General features: G+C 49.9%; 1 protein-coding gene across 3 annotated transcripts; it reads right to left on the bottom strand.

The window, feature by feature from the left end:
* Positions 1-151: 151 nt before the first annotated feature.
* LOC115604673 (interleukin-8-like) lies at positions 152-16,734 on the bottom strand. 3 transcript variants are annotated; one of them, XR_003990369.1, is made up of 4 exons: positions 16,449-16,734; positions 2,115-2,244; positions 1,315-1,398; positions 152-659 (listed from the first exon to the last, which is right to left on the bottom strand). XR_003990369.1 is itself a non-coding variant. In XM_030477970.1 (4 exons), the coding sequence occupies exons 1-4, from the start codon at positions 16,226-16,228 to the stop codon at positions 647-649; spliced, it is 264 nt and encodes an 87-aa protein (XP_030333830.1). In that variant the 5' UTR covers positions 16,229-16,395; the 3' UTR covers positions 152-646. The 3 variants fall into 3 exon arrangements, 2 of the variants coding, with proteins under 2 accessions (XP_030333830.1, XP_030333829.1); XM_030477970.1 differs by lacking the exon at positions 16,449-16,734 and adding an exon at positions 16,192-16,395; XM_030477969.1 differs by lacking the exon at positions 16,449-16,734 and adding an exon at positions 2,635-2,845.
* Between the last annotated feature and the right edge of the window lie 1,073 nt (positions 16,735-17,807).

Raw genomic sequence — 17,807 nt, 5'->3', positions numbered from 1 at the left:
AAAAGGGGCTGTCATTGTGCCTGACATGCACCTGGGTGCTGCCCTCACTCCCCTACCTCACACAGATACCTCACCTGATATATACTCCAATGCACATTTTAATGCCTATGGCATATCTATGAAAGAGCATCAACACAAGAGCACCAGATGCAAAAGATGGAATTTGAGCTCCAGGAAGGCTACAGCGGTGGGGTTTATCAAGGCTGGGAGATCCAGGGAAACTACAACAAATGGAAAACACCCTGAATTTTATTTGACTTGAGCCCTCAGGCCAGGACATGCCACGCTGTGTAATAAAAACAACAGACACACCGTGTCAATGAGCGCTCTGCACAGAAAGAGTCACAAAGTTGTTCCTACAGAGGCAGGAGCGGCCCCTTTACAGCCTATGATTGAATAAAGAAATGAAGGGTTCACATTCACGTTCATCCAGGGACTGAATGCAGGGGGGAAACACCTCCAGAACCTGCCATGGGGCTGGGTCATCAGTGAGCTGCCCTCCCTGCAGCGGCCGCCGCTGGGGCTGGACACGGGACTTTCGGGACGAGGGAGGGAAGCGAGGGCAAAGTGGGGAGCAACCAGGTTCCTGTGCATCATCTGCCAGCCCACCTCGGGGCTCTGAGCATCAACTTCCTTCACAGGAAACTTATTTTTTCTTCCTGTGAAAAGCAGAAGGAGGAGAAACGTGAACGCACAGAAAAGCAGGTCCTGGGGGAGGAAGCTCCTGCCCCAACCGAAGGAAGTAATCTCTAAGGTCCCTTCCAACCCTGACCATTCGATGGTTCTATGACAAGTCACCACCATGTTCCTGGGACAGGCATCACCAAAGGGGGGATTTAGATTAGACGTTAGGCAGAAGCTCTTCCCTGTGAGGGTGCTGAGGCGCTGGCACAGGGTGCCCAGAGAAGCTGTGGCTGCCCCATCCCTGGCAGGGTTCAAGACCAGGTTGGACACAGGGGCTTGGAGCAACCTGCTCTAGTGGAAGGTGTCCCTGCCCGTGGCAGGGGGTTGGAACTGGATCAGCTTTAAGGTCCCTTCCAATACAAACCATTGTAGCATTCTGCAATCACTCATGGGGATGTCTCTCAGCTGCCCCACACTGTGCCAAAAACCCAGGCATGGCAAAGGACAATGGCTTTCCCAGCCAAGTAGCAACACGCTATTGCACTCACAATAAGCAAATCCCAATCTCGTCATTCCCTCCCCAACATATTTTCCTTTTTTTGCACTGCGAGTACTCCCCAGAACCAAGGATAGGATGGGATGCTGTCCACAGCCACCTGAGCCAAAAGGGTTTTCATCGGTGCAACTTACGTGCTAGCGATACGCTTCAGCAGCTTCTTTACCCAAGGGGCATCAGGATTCACACACACCTTCCCTGAGGTTTTTAGCTTAATTCTGAAATGCAAGGAGTGTTTATGAGCATTGCCGTCCGCTCCAAAGGCAGGGATCTGAGCAGCCAGTGCTGATCTGCAACGCTCAGCTTTCATTTACAGTGCCAGCAGGCCACAGGAAGCTGCCAGAGACAGAGGGAAGCCATGGGATGCTCAAGAAAAAGCAAGATGCAACATGTTCCTGTGTGGAACACATGCTTCAAGCCCTAAGGTGCCTGTCCAAAGACTATTTTCTCTGTAGGTTTACAAATATATCAATGCTGAGCAGTTAAAACAACCTTAGGCATCTGTGTAACGCACTACTTCAGTCTGGACAGGAGTAAAGAGATATGGGCTTGACCCAAGACGCAGTTTACTCCCTGCTCTCATACTGGTAGTGAAAAAATGGGTTACGGCTCATCCTGCCTTAGTGTCTGAGGATGCGCTTCCTCCAAACTGCAAACAGCCCCCACCAGCATGAGGAAATCACACTCTACCTTGCTGGGAAGCTCCATTCAGGTCCTGAGGACCTCTGGCATGTCACTCGGGTGCATTTCCTCCACCAGAAATGACCTGATGTTTCTCAGCCCCAAAGCACGAGCGAGCTTCAAAAGCCTTGGCTTGCAGAAAGGGAGCAGAGAGCAGGGTGGATGCAGCAGAAAAGGTGCAGTGCTGGCCTTGCTGCTCCATGGGAGCCGAAGGAGACAGCTTTCTACCCCATGAGCCACCATTGGCACTTACATGATCTCTGTACGCCTGCAGGTGCTCCCCACGGGTCTTATCTCAATGCTTTCATATCTCTTCGGACTAATGTAGTCTGAGGTTGCCTTTACACACCTACAGTTCAGGTTTCCATTCACCTCCAGGATGGCTGGGAAAGAGAGAAGGTACAGAGTTATTTAGAGTTACAAAGACAGAGTTATTTAGAGGTGCCACAACTCCAAATCAATTAGAGACAAAGAAATTATCAGTTCCCATGCTTTCCCTGACAATGCTTTAGGAACCACGGTAAGAAACTGTTATCTGTGCCTCTACCTCAGCACCCCGCTCTCACACAGCTCCCGAAAGCTGAACCTAGCCAAGGAGGATGGTCGTGCTCTTTCCTCAGCTATGAGAAAAACCCTGGGTTAAACAGCATGAGCCTCTGTTTCCCCGGGTCCCTTTTGGTGCAGGATGCAGATGATGCCCATCCATCCTGAGGACCACGGCAGGCTGGGAGCTGACCACCGTGGGTATCTCTGCAGAGACACCAGAAGCTCACCTGCATGGGCTGAGCGGGACATCACCAGCAGCACCAGCAGCCACAGGAGCACTGGGGCTCCCATCCCCATCCCAGCTGGCGTTCGCATCCTCGTGGCAGGCTCAGCCCCAGAGAAGGTCTGAGGAACCGGGTGAAGAACACCCCTATTTATTCAGGAGGGTTGTGCTCTGACACAAGCAGCAAGATTCAAGCTTCATCAGTCACATCTGATCAGTGGACCGTGAAGAAAGGTGATGTAATTTCTCAGATGCCTCCCACAGCCGGGTCGGAAACTGAATTTACCCCATCGCCGATGAAAACCAGACATCGGGACAAAGCGCATGTTTGGAGTCCCCACGTCACCTTCCCTGCACCCTGCTTCTGATCAGCTGGGTCTGTCCAAGCGTCACCTTTCGCTCCCTTAGCATTCACCCCTCAACCACACAAAGACCCCTGAATGAAACCAAAGCACAAACCTGGGGCAAGCCGGGTTTTTTCACTGCACTCAGATATTTACATATTTCTTTCTTAGGGCTCTAATTCCCCCACGCTATTTTTGCTACCTCTTACATCAGCAAAATTGCCTAGCACCGAACCATGGAAAAATAAAGATCTCTGCTATACATTTCCACTCTGACCCTTCAAATCTTGCTTGTACAGTGACATACTAAACACCCAGGAAAGTCAAGAGATGACTGGTACAGTAGCAAAAAGCCAGTTATTCCTGCATCTCTGCATATGTATGGCTAAGTGCTGATGTGCACATTGATCAGCAACAGTTTCCTGGTACCAGCAGCCTGGGAGTGAAACACTGATGGATGCTGGAGAATGGCAGCAGGGAAAGGAACAGGGCTGGGATGGACTCGGGGTCTAGTGAGGGCAAGACCTGAGCAGTAATGGGACTGGAGGGAGAAGGAATCTTCTTGTTTTGCTCTATTTAGGATCCCATTACAGCACTTCGGACCTAAAATAGTCAGGGTTTAGTTAGAAGTGTCCTGACTGCTGTTTCGAGGAAGATCAGCTTTTTATGATGTTACCAGCTATGGGGCACAATGTGCTATGCAGTCAGTGAGCCAGTTCAACATCATTCTGCTGTCCCCAGCATCAGAAGGGCATGGAATTGTTGGAGCAAGTCCATAGGAGGGCTCTGAGGATGGTAAGGGGCTGGAGCACCTCGCATATGAAGACAGGCTGAGAAAGTTGGGGCTGTTCAGCCTGGAGAAGAGAAGCTGCGTGGAGACCTCAGAGCAGCCTTCCAGTATCTGAAGGGGGCCTACAAGGATGCTGGAGAGAGACTCTTCCTTAAGGACTGTAGTGATACGACAAGGGGCAATGGGTTCAAACTTAAACAGGGCAAGTTCAGGTTAGATATAAGGAAGAAGTTCTTCCCTGTGAGGGTGGTGAGGTGCTGGCACAGGTTGCCCAGAGAAGCTGTGGCTGCCCCATCCCTGGCAGTGTTCAAGGCCAGGTTGGACACAGGGGCTTGGAGCAACCTGCTCTAGTGGAAGGTGTCCCTGCCCATGGCAGGGGGTTGGAACTGGATGAGCTTTAAAGGCCCCTTCCAACCCAAACCAGTCTGGGATTCTATCATTCACGGCAGGGATAATCAAACGGTAGTGGGAAAATTGACGACACTAAAGTAGATGTGTACGTGGCAGTGAGAAGCTGTAGGAGCATGTGGAAAGGAAGAGGTCAGACTGTGCACACCCTTACAGTGCTGTAGAGCCACGTGTCCACAAGGCTTTAAGGCTTTATTCTGGCACTGTCCTCCAAGCTTTACACACAAGGGAATAAACTTGCCCATTTCGGCGGACCGTCGGTTGGCACTTGCTCCTCCACACATTTCATAGCATTTTTTGGGTTTCTCTCAAAATGAGCCATTGAAGAACTGAAGTAAAGCATTTTGGCACACAGGGGGTTAGTACTGAGAGACATCTTTGGGTCTCACATGGGTTTTAGTGGGATGGGGGCTGCCCTGAATAAAGCAAAGTCACCAGCCAGGAAGCAAAAGGGGAAGTGGGGACACGCAGCCACAATAGCGAGGCAAGGAGGAAGGAAGAGGGCAGAAGAAAAATGATGTAATTGTGTGATTACATTGTAATTTGGAGTTTTCAAATCACATCAGCATTTTATAGAGTAGCAAAATGGTGAAGGGCAAAAAAAAGCCTTCCATTCAAACCATAAGCTCTCCTCTTCCTCTTTGAAACTTGTTTTCCCTCTGAGATAGGTCCAAAAGTCTTTATAAAGACCTTGTTCAAGAGAGAATGGTCAAAAACGGATGAGGGAAGAATTTAATTCCCTGTACATCGGGGTTGCAGAGAGGCCAGGGACAATTTGAATGAGCTACTGCCAAAATCCTATGGAGGGAATGAGAGCCTTGCTGCTACGGCAGTGGAAAAGGAGATGGCTTTAAAACTGTATTTCGTTCAATACTCTCAAAGTTCTCAATCTCCCTGCAGAGAGCTGTTAGAAGCAGCCCAACCCAGGACTGGTTTAAATGGTTTTGCTGGGTCATGGATCTCTTCAAAGGAAAGTCTGCAAAACAGTGGGGAAGGCAGGGATTTACCAGGAGAGATAACAGGTCACATACGGTGCTATAGAGGCACCAAAGAAGTTTCAGCATCTTTCTGAAATTCATGACTTCAAAACGCTCCTGCTTCTGTAGCTGGGGAAAACCAAGAGAAGTGAAAGCAACTTTCCCCAGAGCTGCAAGGCGCAGAGGACAGAGCTGGGGCATGCTCCAAGTGTGGCTCTTCCATGACCAAGGGAAACTAACACCACTGCTGGCAGCACTTAAGGAAACCAGTACAGGAAGAATCTACCCCTGGGAGACATGCAATGGACAGACTAAGATAACTCGTGCGTGAGATGACACCCGGATTTGTGGCTACAGGGCAGGTGTCCATCTCCTGTCTACCCATGAGAGAAGTGGGAGCTACAGAACCATGTTTTGGCTAGATAGATTTAGAGAGGTGGCTTTAGAGGGGTCCTGGACAAGCAGTTCAGCCACAGCGACCTCAGTTTCAACCTGGGGAATGTGTTGGTCCCCAGACCTATACAAGACCCCAGATGCCTCCTTTACGGATGTGCAGTTTTGTGCTGACATGTTGCTTTATGCCCAACCTTGCAATGCTTCTTCCATGACAGTCATGGAATCACAGAATGGTTAGAGTTGGAAAGGACCTTAAAGCTCATCTAGTTCCAACCCCCTGCCACAGGCAGGGACACCTTCCACTAGAGCAGGTTGCTCCAAGCCCCATCATGGTGCTCATCAACTCACTTTGCACACAGGATGAAACCCTCACGTCCCGGGGGGGGGAAGGACAGCAGTGCCTCCTCTTCCTCACAGCACCGAGAAAGTTGTCCCCTCTGCAGAGGTGGCCTTGGCAGCAGCTCCCCTCCAAGTAGGAGAAGTCAGCCCTGGGGATGCAGGGAAGCAATAGCCATGCTGCAACAGCAGTGCTGCCCAATGGTGCCTCTTGGCCTGCCCCATGGATGCTGCTAGAAAGACAACCCAAAGCACAGGCTCAGCTCTGTGATTTCGGGTAGTGGAGTGGCATGAAGTCATTGCCTACGTGGCTGTGAAGATGAAGCAAGCATAATCAGTGGTGCCTTTTCAGATGTACTCCCTTGATTCATACCTAGACACAGATTTTCATAGCGAAGCCCAGCCCTGGCTCCATCTCCGAAGTGATGCATTTGGGTTTCCCCCATCGCCCCGGTAGTTTGGTGAATCCCCAACACATTGCCCCACAAGACATATATTAGCTAGTCCTCAAGCTGCTACAAGTTTCTGCTTTGGGGAAGAACAGTGAAATAAATGTGGAGAGAAAGGAGAACCTGTCAGAGATACTGTAATCCCAGGGTTTCTGAACCGTCTTGATAGTAGTCACAGTGGTTTCGATGTATGACTACTGAGTACATGGATGGACATTGCGGTGTCTTCTCAGAAAGGAAAAGCTTGCAGTTCTTGCGGGCAGTTAATACTTGTGCATGCTGAGTGGTCATTCTGAGAAGGGAGAAGGATCTAGCCTGTGACTCTTTATAAACTAACCACTTCCCGGATGCCAGTAATTCAGACTTCATGTATTCATCTGTGGACTTATCCAGGCCAACAGAAACATGTTACAACTATCCTAACAGTTTCTGTATTTCCTGCAGCAGGAAATACCTTTGCAGGCAAGCGTTTGATGTGAGTCCTTTTTTAATTCTGTGATTTTTATTAGATTTTTCATGGTGTTTTTTTTTTTTTTTTTTACACTCACTAGATCCTCCAGACACCCTTCCCTTGGTACCTAAATCAGAGCCCTATATAAATGCAGTGCAAATACCTCCCAAAGGCAATGACTTTAAAGCGAATGGCTTCAAGCTGACACAGGATAGATTTAGATTAGACCTTAGGCAGAAGTTCTTCCCTGTGAGGGTGCTGAGGCGCTGGCACAGGGTGCCCAGAGAAGCTGTGGCTGCCCCATCCCTGGCAGTGTTCAAGGCCAGGTTGGACACAGGGGCTTGGAGCAACCTGCTCTAGTGGAAGGTGCCCCTGCCCACGGCAGAGGGGTGGAACTGGATGAGCTTTAAGGTTCGTTCTGGCCCAAACCAGCCTGGAATTCTGTGTTTCTATGACCGTGGTAGGGAAGAATTGCTCTGCTGCATGGCTTTGCTGTGCTTCTGCAGCCATTAAACCACTCAAACCCATGTAATTTAGTGGCATCAAGCCATAGAAAGCCTCAGGTTAGTTCAGAGAGGTCAAAGACTTCCTTCAAGACACTGAAAAATAGGTGATGGGAAATGAGAGGGGATGTAGGTGAGCCGTGAGTGGAAAGAAGAGAAGAGCTCATGTTTTTTGGCAGAGGGAAACCAGAGGTTGTACACACCTGAGCCCCCTCTCAAAGATGACAGGAAAACCTGCCACAGCATCTCCAAACATATGAGCCAGGGATGAGGGAGAACTTGGCCTGTAACAGCAAAGCAGTTACAGACCATGTTCAGAGGTGAGTAGGAAATGACCTGAGCTGAGTGGAGGAGAAGCAAAACAAGTAACAAAAGTACCTTTTCCATGTTTGAGCAGGATGGACAAACCTCTCAGCCACGCTGAAACCACCGGGTTTGCTCTGAACGAAGTGAACTTTCAGCACACCCCTCCTGTTTCACAGCTCACCCAGTGCTCCTGGCAAGTGATATGAAAACTGGGGCTTGGTTTGTTTCTAAATTACCCCCAAAAAAGCCCCAGCTGCAGTGAATTGACACTGCTGTGGTTTGTGGCCCATCATCTGCTTCAAAGATAAAGATGTTTCCTGCTGAAACCTGAGACACCCAAAACCCACACCTATTCCAGCAGCACGCAATAACCCAGGCAGAGGCTCCCAGGACCCAAGCACAGCGATGGTTTCTGTCTTATCATACAAAAATGTGACTCAGACGCTTCACGCAGTGCCCAATTTCCAGCCCAGGGCTCCTTCCAGCCCTATTGGGATGTTCTCCGTCCCCTTGTGCCTCCTACACCTCGAAAACACATTCCCAAAACAGCCTGTGTTCATTTACTCACACATGAAAAGAGCTTCTTTAGCCATTTTTAACCTTAATGTGCCTTCTCCTGGTTGCATTTTAGGAAGAATCATTCCCTTTATACAACTGGCCTTGCTTTCTCCCAAAAAATTACTAGCCCAAATCTGCCGAAAATAACACAGACGCACGGGTACAGCCCAGTGGGAGGGAAGGACTGACCAGGACATGTGGGTCTCCAAGGCTCTGTGCTGGTGGTTGCCAGCTTGGATGGTGGAGCTTGGTGGAGTTTTATTTGTGCTCAGATGCAGAACAGATGGTGCTTACTGCAGCACATACCAGGTATAGAAGTGAAATTTCAACATGAGAGAACGAGAATTAGCCAAAGCCTAACGAATCAGTCCAAAATTAAGTTTTTCAAATCACCTATTGAGCTCACTGTCACTTGCTGAGCGAAGGCGTGGAGCTCACTGTCCCTGAGTGAAGGTCACAGACTTGCTGGTGACATGGCACAGGGACACAATCTAATTTTTGGCTCATTTTTGGAGATACCAGAGTACTGTGATGACACTTCTGCTCTACCTACCTGCAAGCAGATGAAAAACCTACTGCGGACATCTTTAAAAGCAAGGCTCGAGTATCTGGTTTGCCTGAGGGCTAGAGAAAGGGAATACAGTAAGAGGGAGCTTTGAAAGAGAATGGATAAGGAGGAAGGAGAAGAGCTCAGAGCAAGAACGAAAGATCAATCAGGGTGAGAGAAATTCAGGGAAACTTAAGAAATATGAATTCAGTATTCCTGACTCCCTGGTCAATGCTGAGCCATAGGACCTCTACGGAGCAGCAAGCAGGTGCTTTCTGCCGAAGCAAAAGCAATAGTACATGTTCAGCAGCGTGTCAGAACATGCCACCCAGCCCCAGAACAGGGACAGTGTCTGGGACATCCTGTCCACCCCAGGGATGCAAATGGCCCCAAGCAAGTGCAGGAGAAAATCCCCAGCCTGCTGTGCTCATTTGCACTTGCTGCTAGAAAAACACACTGGAGGAACACCCAGCACCCTCACACTTCTCCTGAAGCTCTTGATTTGTTTTGAATATGAGCTAATCTGAAATCGCAGAATCACAGACTGGTTTGGGTTGGAAGAGACCTTAAAGCTCATCCAGTTCCAACCCCCTGCCATGGGCAGGGACACCTTCCAAGGTTCCAAGCCCCATCTAACCTGGCCTTGAACACCGCCAGGGACGGGGAAGCCACAGCTTCTCTGGGCACCCTGTGACAGCGCCTCACCACCCTCATAGTAAATAATTTCTTCCTAATGTCTAATCTAAATTTCCCCTTTGTCAGTTTAAAGCCATTACCCCTTGTCCTGTCACTACATGTCCCTGTAAAAAGTCCCTGTCCAGATTTCTTGTCGGCCCCTTTAGGCACTGCAAGAAATAAACCTAACTTGAAGCAGAGAAGCAGCATTATTCCTCAAAGGCACGTTGGAAAAGCAGGAAGAGCCACCCCACTCGGCATGGAAGATGTGAAGCAGGAACGAAACCCAAGGGCTCCACCAGAGAGTGGCATCAGTGTCAGTGACCCGGCCATGGGCCCCAGCTCCCTCTCCACATGTTTGCATGCAGGCGCAGGAACTGGTCTAGACGCTACAGGTGCCACCAAATGAGCACTGTTAGTGATTTGCATAGGGGCTTCGTGCAATGGCTCAACCCACCCCAGCATGGGAGCAAGCCAACGATTAATTGAAACAAAGTCAGGCTGTGGCAGGGAGGGAGCCAATAAATCACAAGCTGGTTCATTGTAAGCAAGGAGTGCCAGCGGGACATGGCCTTGCTGCTCTAGTTGTGCAGTTGGTGCAACCTCAACCCGATGTCCACATTGCTGCTGGCTTGGAGGAAGGACTCTTCCTTTTAGCACTTCATTCTCAGGCTAGTGAAGAAGTGGCCCAGGTCTAATTGCAATGACTGGACCAAAACAGGCTCATGGAAACTCCCCCAGCTTGAGCTAGCCTGCGCTTTACAAGATGGAAAGCTTCTACCAACTGCCAGCATGTTTCTCTGGAATAGAAAAAGGATACTCCAGCACTTCAGGAGACTTACACAATGGATGCTGAAGAGAAGAAGCTAAACCAGAGTGGCAGGATTACATTGCCTACTTGTCCCACAGCACCCATGATCCAGCCGAGCCCACGGTGCCAGTGGGAGGCTGGGAATTGAGATCAAGGTTGTAGCTGTCTCTGCACCTATGTCAGCAATTGCAGCACTTGCTGGAGACTGGAAAAAGGAATTAGACCCAGGGGACTGCAAAGATATGGAAGGAGTCACGCAAGCTTTCACAGTTGGACCTTTCTGCACACAACAAGGAGGAAAGAGGTACCAGAAACGCCACAAAGGCCAGAAATACAACAAAGACACTGGTATGCAAGCACATTTCCCCTCCGTGCCTGAGGAAGCAGCCTCCTGAAGGCACATTTTTAATGTGCTTGAGCTGAATTACATTGTATTTGGGTAACTTATTTCAGCAAATACTTAGCAAGAGTCCTACCACCAATCTCCTAAGAAGCATTACTGCAAGGTCTTCTCCCTTTCTTTTCAGAGTTTGGCATCTCAATATATGCAGCTAGAAGCTGGCAGGCTTGGTTAAATTGTTATTTTTTATTTCTTGTTTTTCCATTTTAGTTGAGTCAGTAACTGAGCTGTCTCCACATTATTTGCCTTGCAGAATAACCCGTAACTATTGCTTCTGGTAGAGCTAAATACAGTCTTGACCCATTTTCTACTGGCTAAGTCAGAAGACAGTAGCTCATCTTTAGAAAAGAACCACCTCTTTATTTCTAGCTTGACACAAGCTTCCTCAACCACAACAATCAACCTTCTCTATGTCTCAGGTCACCCCTTTGCTTATGTATCTCCCATGTATCTTAGTGACTCATTTCCCAATAAATGTCCTCTCTTTCCAGGCTATCTGGGTTTGATTGCCACAGTATATATGACATTTGTTTCTGCTGTCTTCCACCTCTTCAAAGCGGTCGATATTAACAGATCTATGCTTGCAGCAGCTTGACATTTCCCATCTGACCGAGTAACATTAAGTTTATCCACACTGCTTGCAAAGCTCACCAACCACACATGACCTCCAGCTCCCCACCTCAACGGGTCTCACCTGATGAGGTCCAGTCTGATTAAGTAACCTGAAGGTGATACACATTAGATGAAGGGTTTGCAAATCCCCACTGCCCACAGGACCCTCTTCTCCAAGTGGGAATTGCACACAGAGACCACAGCCTGGCGCGTTCACAGTCTGGGATGAGCTATCCCATCCTTAGGACAGGAAGCCAGCAAGGTAGGATGCCCAGCCAGATGGACCACAAGATGAGCCACAGTCCCACTCTGAAGAGATGCAGAGAAGCCACCAGAGCAGTAGTCCTTGCAATGCACAGCTGCCTGCACCAACATCCGCTCAAAAGAGCTGGTTCTGTTTAAGTGACATGGTCAAGGAGGAAGAGCTTTGCTAGCCCTGTGTGGCCAGCATTTCTGCCTGCCACATCTACCAATGCCACACCAAGTCCTAGGCCCTCTGGCAGCAAGGCAATGTACATGTGAGTGCAGCCTGGAGCACCAAAATGTGCTACTTTTGGAAGAGCCGTGTGTTGGGGCAGGGGAGGGAGTGAAGGTCCCAGCCACAGACAGGCAGAGATGAATGCTTGCCATCCTGCCAGGGTTAAACACCGCTGAGGGGCTGTTCTTGAGGGTATCATGGGTCTGCAAGGGTGGGAGGCAGGGAAGGAGAGGGATGAGATACGTGGGAAATGGTTGTGGGGTTGGGATTACACATGGTGAGTGGGGTCATCCCACCTCCCCAGACATCTTGGTCACATCCAGCCATGGCTGCTGAAGGAAAATGCTCTTTATTTCACCCACAAGCCACTGTAGGAATAGTTATATCTTAAAAAAAAGCTAGCCAAGAGCAAGTGTTCTCTAGCAGTGAGTACAAGTGCACATGGTCAGGAGGGGAAATCCAGGTCTCCACCGAGAAGGAACCACATCTCTGCAATATGAATGTTTTTGGGGAGATGAGCCCTCCCACCCCAAGGAAAGCCCCTTCTCAACTGTTTCTCTTGGACCCAGCACCCCTGAATCAGCACTTTGGACACCAGAGCCTTGCTGAGCCAACACAGCTACCCAGAGATGCTTTTAACAGAGAAGGAGAAACTCGAGCCCAGCTTCTGCAAAGGATCTAAATCTCACCAGCTAAGAGAATCGATATCGAAAGTTGTCTCACAGCTGAAATAATGCAACAGGGTTTTTTGGGGATGAAAGAAAAGCTGGTTGACCTCCCAAGTCATGCTCGAGGCTGGTAGGTCAGCGAGCACTCGCCTGCCGGGCAGAAACAGGGAGGCAGATGAAAGGGCAGTAAGCAGGGAGAGAAGAAAGGCTTCGGGAGATGCTGGGAAGTGAAACCAAGAAGCATAAACCCATAAACCCCACGAAAACTGCTTTGATCTTTCCTCAGTTTTTATCTCGGTTGTGGCTATCCACCCTTGCTTACCTAGCTAAAACTCCGTCGGAGTAATGGCTCTCTGAGCAGCGCTCTCCAGTTTTGTGGAATGGATTTACAAGCCTACAGACTGTAAATCAGCGAGGACTTTCCCTGCTCTCCTTCCACTTCTCCTTCCCGGGAACAGCGTGTCCATAGCCAAGTCTGCACTGACCTCTAGTGTCTGCCGCAGGGAATTGAAGGTGTCCGGAGGGAGGGAGAGGAGCTTGGGTAACCTCTACAGCAGGTGTGAGCCGTGAGAGACAACGGGAGCCTCACACGCAAAGCAGTAAGTCTCACCAAGATCGCGATCTCCTTCTGCTCTGAGCAGGCGGCGACATAAGAGCTGATCAGAAGCAGAAACAGAAATGAAACAGCAGAATCAGAAGAATCACTAAAACTACAGGAACAAGCAGAAGCAATGGTAAAAGCGGCAACAGAAGTAGACGCAGAAGAAGAACAACAACGAGTAGTATTTATTTAGTCACGGCACGTAACGAGTTGCACGACCGAGCGTGCTCTGGAACGCCGGGTCTGTCCCCGGGACAGCAGTCGTTCGCCAAGCCGCTCTGGTCGCTCCGGCAGGGAACGGACAGTTGGTCGCCAGCTCCGGTAAGAGGGTGGTGAGACAAAGACGGGGACAGGGCACCCGACAGAGGTGGAGAAAGGAGCAGCAGAGAGAGGCAGCAGAAAGAGGCAGTAGGGGCAGGACAGAAAACCAAAAAATAAGGACCGGAAGGAGGATGGAGATGCAGAAAAACACTGGGTCTGGCAGCGTGATGGGGGAATGGGAGGGATGTCCTGAATCCCCCGGTCCTTCAGTAACCCCGCCCCCAGACAAGCCCCCCCCCCGCTAGCTCGTCACAGTCCCTCCCTAAAACACCCCCCCCAACCCTGCCCCTGCGCACAGCCGAGACCCTGCCCCCGCTCAAGCCACGCTCCCCGTCACCCCCCCCCCCCTTATTAACCTCACCCCCAGCCCTCCATTAGGCCCGCCCCTAGATGAGAACACACCATTTATTAGCTCTCCTCTAACAACTACATCCCTGGGCACGCCTTGGGCTCACCCCAACCCCTCCAGCCCTGCCACCAGCCCAGACTCATCATAGAGTGGTTAAAAATGAATAAAAAAAGTGAATCGACCTGAATAAAACCTGAATAAAAGTGAATAAAAAGTAACCAAAAGTGACTAAAAAACGAATAAAAAGCAAATAAAACTGACTAAAAAAAGAGTAAAATCAATAAAAAGCAAATACGAGTGAATAAAGTTATCATGAATTAATAAAAATCTAATGAAAATTAATAAAAGTGAATAAGCCTAAATAAAACTCGAATAAAAGTGGAAAACTATTAATAAAAAGGAACGAGAGTAAAATACCAGTTGGTGGTGGGGTACTTATGGGTGTGGGGCGGTAATGGGAGCCCTATGGGGTACATGGGGGCTCCTATGGTGCACTTGGGGGTCTCTATTGGGCACCATGCTGGTTGCTGATGGGGTGCTGGAGCTGCTGGGGTCCTTGTCCCGCTCTAGCTGACCTTACCCAAGGCCAGAATTTAGGGCAGAGTGGAGGCCACAGATTTCTGGGCTCCGTCTCTAGGGTTGCTCAGCAGATATGGGCCCTGTACGGTTGCACGTGCTCAGTACCTCTTTAACGTACAGCCTTGCACGAAGAATGGTGCAGTTTTCAGCTGCTCTGGAGGCAGAGGAGATGCCACTCCACAGACAGGTGACTGTGACCCATTGGCACCCAAAATGAGTATGGATACAAGCTTTTTGTGAGCTAGGGTGCTAGCTGGCTGTAAGTCAGCACAGCTGTAAGTCAGCAGCAGCCAATTGGCTGCTGCTTCGGCTCTTCGCTGACCTCTGAATGCTCTGCTCACTATATAGGTCTAAATACTTCAATACAAGTACCTCAGTCACGAAAGAGACTGTAACACAAGCTATACAAATTAAACAAGTGGCCCAGAAATCGTTTCACCTGATTATGGTAGTAGTTATCTGAGAGTTCAAACTATGGAGTACGGGGGAGCCACAAGCCAAGACAGCTTGGAGAGGAAGCGCGGCTGGTCCTCCTCTTTCCCAACAGCAAACCCCCACACCTCCTGCACCAAACCCAGCATGATGCAGGGAGAGCCCTCTCACCGGCACCCCCCTCGGCAGCAGCCCCTTGGCTGAGGAGACCCTAGTGACAGGTTTAAGCCCAGCCTGCAAGCAAAACCCCTTTTCTGTGCTCAGCATCCCAGCAAATGCTTATGCCTCTCTTTCCCTACTGGAAAAACTGATAAATCCAAAGCGAGAAGAGGCTTTGCGACACACAGGGTCAATCCTAACTTGTGTCTGACATTAAAGAAAGCAGTAGTGCAAAGTGTTGTGCTTGGCACGGATACAGGCAGACCAACACGAGCCTACTTGGCACTAAGCGAACCAGCCTACGGCCATCTGCTCCAGCACACAGCACAAAGCACATGAGGCAGAAGTTAGGTTCACCAACCAGAAATCTGCCAAAACTAAGATGTTCATTTAAGCAAAATAATTTAATCAAAATTACCACAAGAGACGGGAATCATGGAATTGTTTAGGTTGGAAAAGACCATTAAGATCATCAATTCCAACCACTATGTTAAAGTTCCTTGCTTTCTGGGAGTCTTATGGACTTCCCAAACAGCTTCAAATGGTCTTATAACACAAAACAAAAACTCAGGAGAAGCCAGCCACACAGTAACTGAGCAACTTTTCTCCAGACACTGTATTCTTTCACATGTGGTTAGTCATAAGGTGCTCAGACACTGCTGGAACTAGGGGAATCCTGTCACTGCAGGCACAGAGGCACAAAGACCAAGAGTTGCTTGTCAGGATATCATGGAGCTGATTGTACTTCTAAATCATTATTTACAACTGAAAAAGGTTAAGCCACCCAGAAAGATACAATGACCTGCACTCATCCTGCTCTCTGTGCGGGCTGGAAAATCCCTCAGCAAATCCTTTCAAATCATTTCAACCATCCAATTCCCTCAGACACAAAATACAGCGACCTTAAGCCCTACAAAACAGGTTAGTGTGAAAAAATACTGGATTAAAACAGAAAGAGTTGAGAAACTTTGAAGGCAAACAGGACAAAGAATGGCCAACCTAAACACTGTACTCTTCCCCTTGAATACACACGGCGGGCGTCTCAGAGAGACGGCCCCATGACCACAGCTGTCTCCTCTCATGACCACCAGCCCTCTGAGGAGGAGCAGCATGTGGTTCTACACATACAGCTCAAGTTCCATCTCTCATTTCCCCAGTCCAGCTGCCTTTCAATGGGCAGATTTCATTTGGCTTCCCCTTACACAGACGTACCTTTGCCTTTAACCCGGTCCCTTCTCACAAGACGTGCTAGGAGGAAGACGAAAGCTGAGGGAAACACGGGAGACTACTGTGCTCCAAACTACTTCACTTTCAAATACCAACTAGGAGCACGGCCTTTTACTGACAGCTCGCAGCAGCAACCCCCTGAACAAGCCGTCACCCCAAGCACGACAAGGAAACCGGCAACCACCTGCTTTGTCTCGTTGGCAACTATTCCCAGTGCCCATCGGCCGGGACTCGAGCTGAGGCTGCTGCAGGGCTCCCGGCTCCTCCCCGCCCCGCAGCTCCTGACACACCCCGGCGCGGCCGGAGGAAGCCCCGTGCCTCGCACAACAGCTCCCGCTCCGCACGGCCCTGCCCAGCGGCCAGCCCCGGCGCAGGCCGGGCGCTCACAGGGACCCTGGGAAAACCGCTCTGCCCTTCCCGCCTCTTCCCCCCCCACCTCACCTCAGCGCCCAGGCCCCGCCTCCAGTAGAGCCGCGCCCGGCCCAGGCGTCTCCCGTCGCCGCCCGCTCGCTACGCGCGGCCCGCAGGAGCCCCCGCTCTGTCCTGCCGGGCTGCCCGGCCCCGGCTGCGTTTAGTTTGCAGAGCAGCAGCGAGGGGTGTGCGGCAGGGCAAGGCCCGCACGGCCGCGATGCGCCGCTACTGCTGGCGCAGGGAGAGGAGCAGCGGGGCTCCGCGTTCCCCGAGCGAAGGCTGGTCAGGCAGCCCAGGAGCCAGCTCGCCCGTTCGAGGCCGTTTCATTCGGAGGAGAGACCAAGCCGCTGCTTTTCACCAGAAAACCGCGCTCATTGGAACTGGCGGCTTCTGCAGGGAGGGGAGCAGAGGAGCCACCTCCCAGCAGTGCTGCAGCCCAAAAAGAGTAAGAAATACTTAAAGTTATTCCACTAGCACTTACCACACGGTCATACTCACAGGTTGCTCAGAGAAAAAACGTGAGGAACGCTCTCCTGCCGCCTGCCAGCAACCCTTCCGAGAGCAAAGGCTCGGGCCCAGTGCCCTGCATCTTCTGCCATCTTTAGAGTTGGCACATCTGCCCTGCAGAGCCAGACACAGCTGGCCAAGGAGCAGGGCCAAAGCAAAGCACCATCCTCTCCTCTCCCAGCTCTCCTCTCCCTAACCATAACACTAACACCTAACCCTATTCCCAAACCGTAACACCTAACACCTAACCGAACACTAACCTAACCCAACCCTAAACCTTAACCCTAATGCTAAATCCTAACCCTAACCCAAACCATAACTCTAACCCCTAACTCCTAACCCTAAACACTAACCATAACACTGACAGTAACCCTAACATGACAGTAACAGTAAACATGATCCTAACCCTAAACCTTGCAATAAACCTAACCCTTACACTAATCCTAAATGCAAACCTAAATGAAAACCTAACCCTAACCTAACCTTAACCGTAACGCTAATCTTCAGTCTAACTGTAACTTCTAACCCTAACATTAAATCCAAAACATATATCTAAGTCTAACCCTAACCCCAAACCCTAATCATTACCCCAAACCGTAACCCCTGACCCTAATCCTAAATCTAACCATAACCCTAACCCTTACCTTGAACCCTGACCCTAACCATAAACTGTGCCCCTAATGCTAAACACTAATCCTAAAACTAAACCCTAACTCTAACCCTAAAACTAACACTAGCCCCTAAACATGACCCTTATCCTAACCCTAATCCTAACGGTGGCCATAAAAAATAAACCTAACTGTAACCCCAACCATAAGCATAACCCCTAAAACTAACCCAGCATTAACCCTAACACTAAAAGCTAACCTCAAGTCTAAAAAC

This window comes from Strigops habroptila, chromosome 3 (assembly GCF_004027225.2).
Source record: "Strigops habroptila isolate Jane chromosome 3, bStrHab1.2.pri, whole genome shotgun sequence".
In the NCBI taxonomy this organism is placed as follows: Eukaryota; Metazoa; Chordata; class Aves; order Psittaciformes; family Psittacidae; genus Strigops; species Strigops habroptila.
The sequence above is the reverse complement of the archived record's forward strand: the minus strand, read 5'-3'. Positions and strand labels throughout refer to the sequence as shown.

Excerpts from the sequence above, each read along its gene's own strand:
- LOC115604673 (XM_030477969.1), bottom strand. The coding sequence starts at position 2,722 with ATGCGAACGCCAGCTGGGATGGGGATGGGAGCCCCAGTGCTCCTGTGG. Across the intron at positions 2,245-2,634 it reads GTCCCGCTCAGCCCATGCAG|CCATCCTGGAGGTGAATGGA; the intron begins GTGAGCTTCTGG and ends TCTCTTTCCCAG. Across the intron at positions 1,399-2,114 it reads TGCAGGCGTACAGAGATCAT|AATTAAGCTAAAAACCTCAG; the intron begins GTAAGTGCCAAT and ends CTTGCATTTCAG.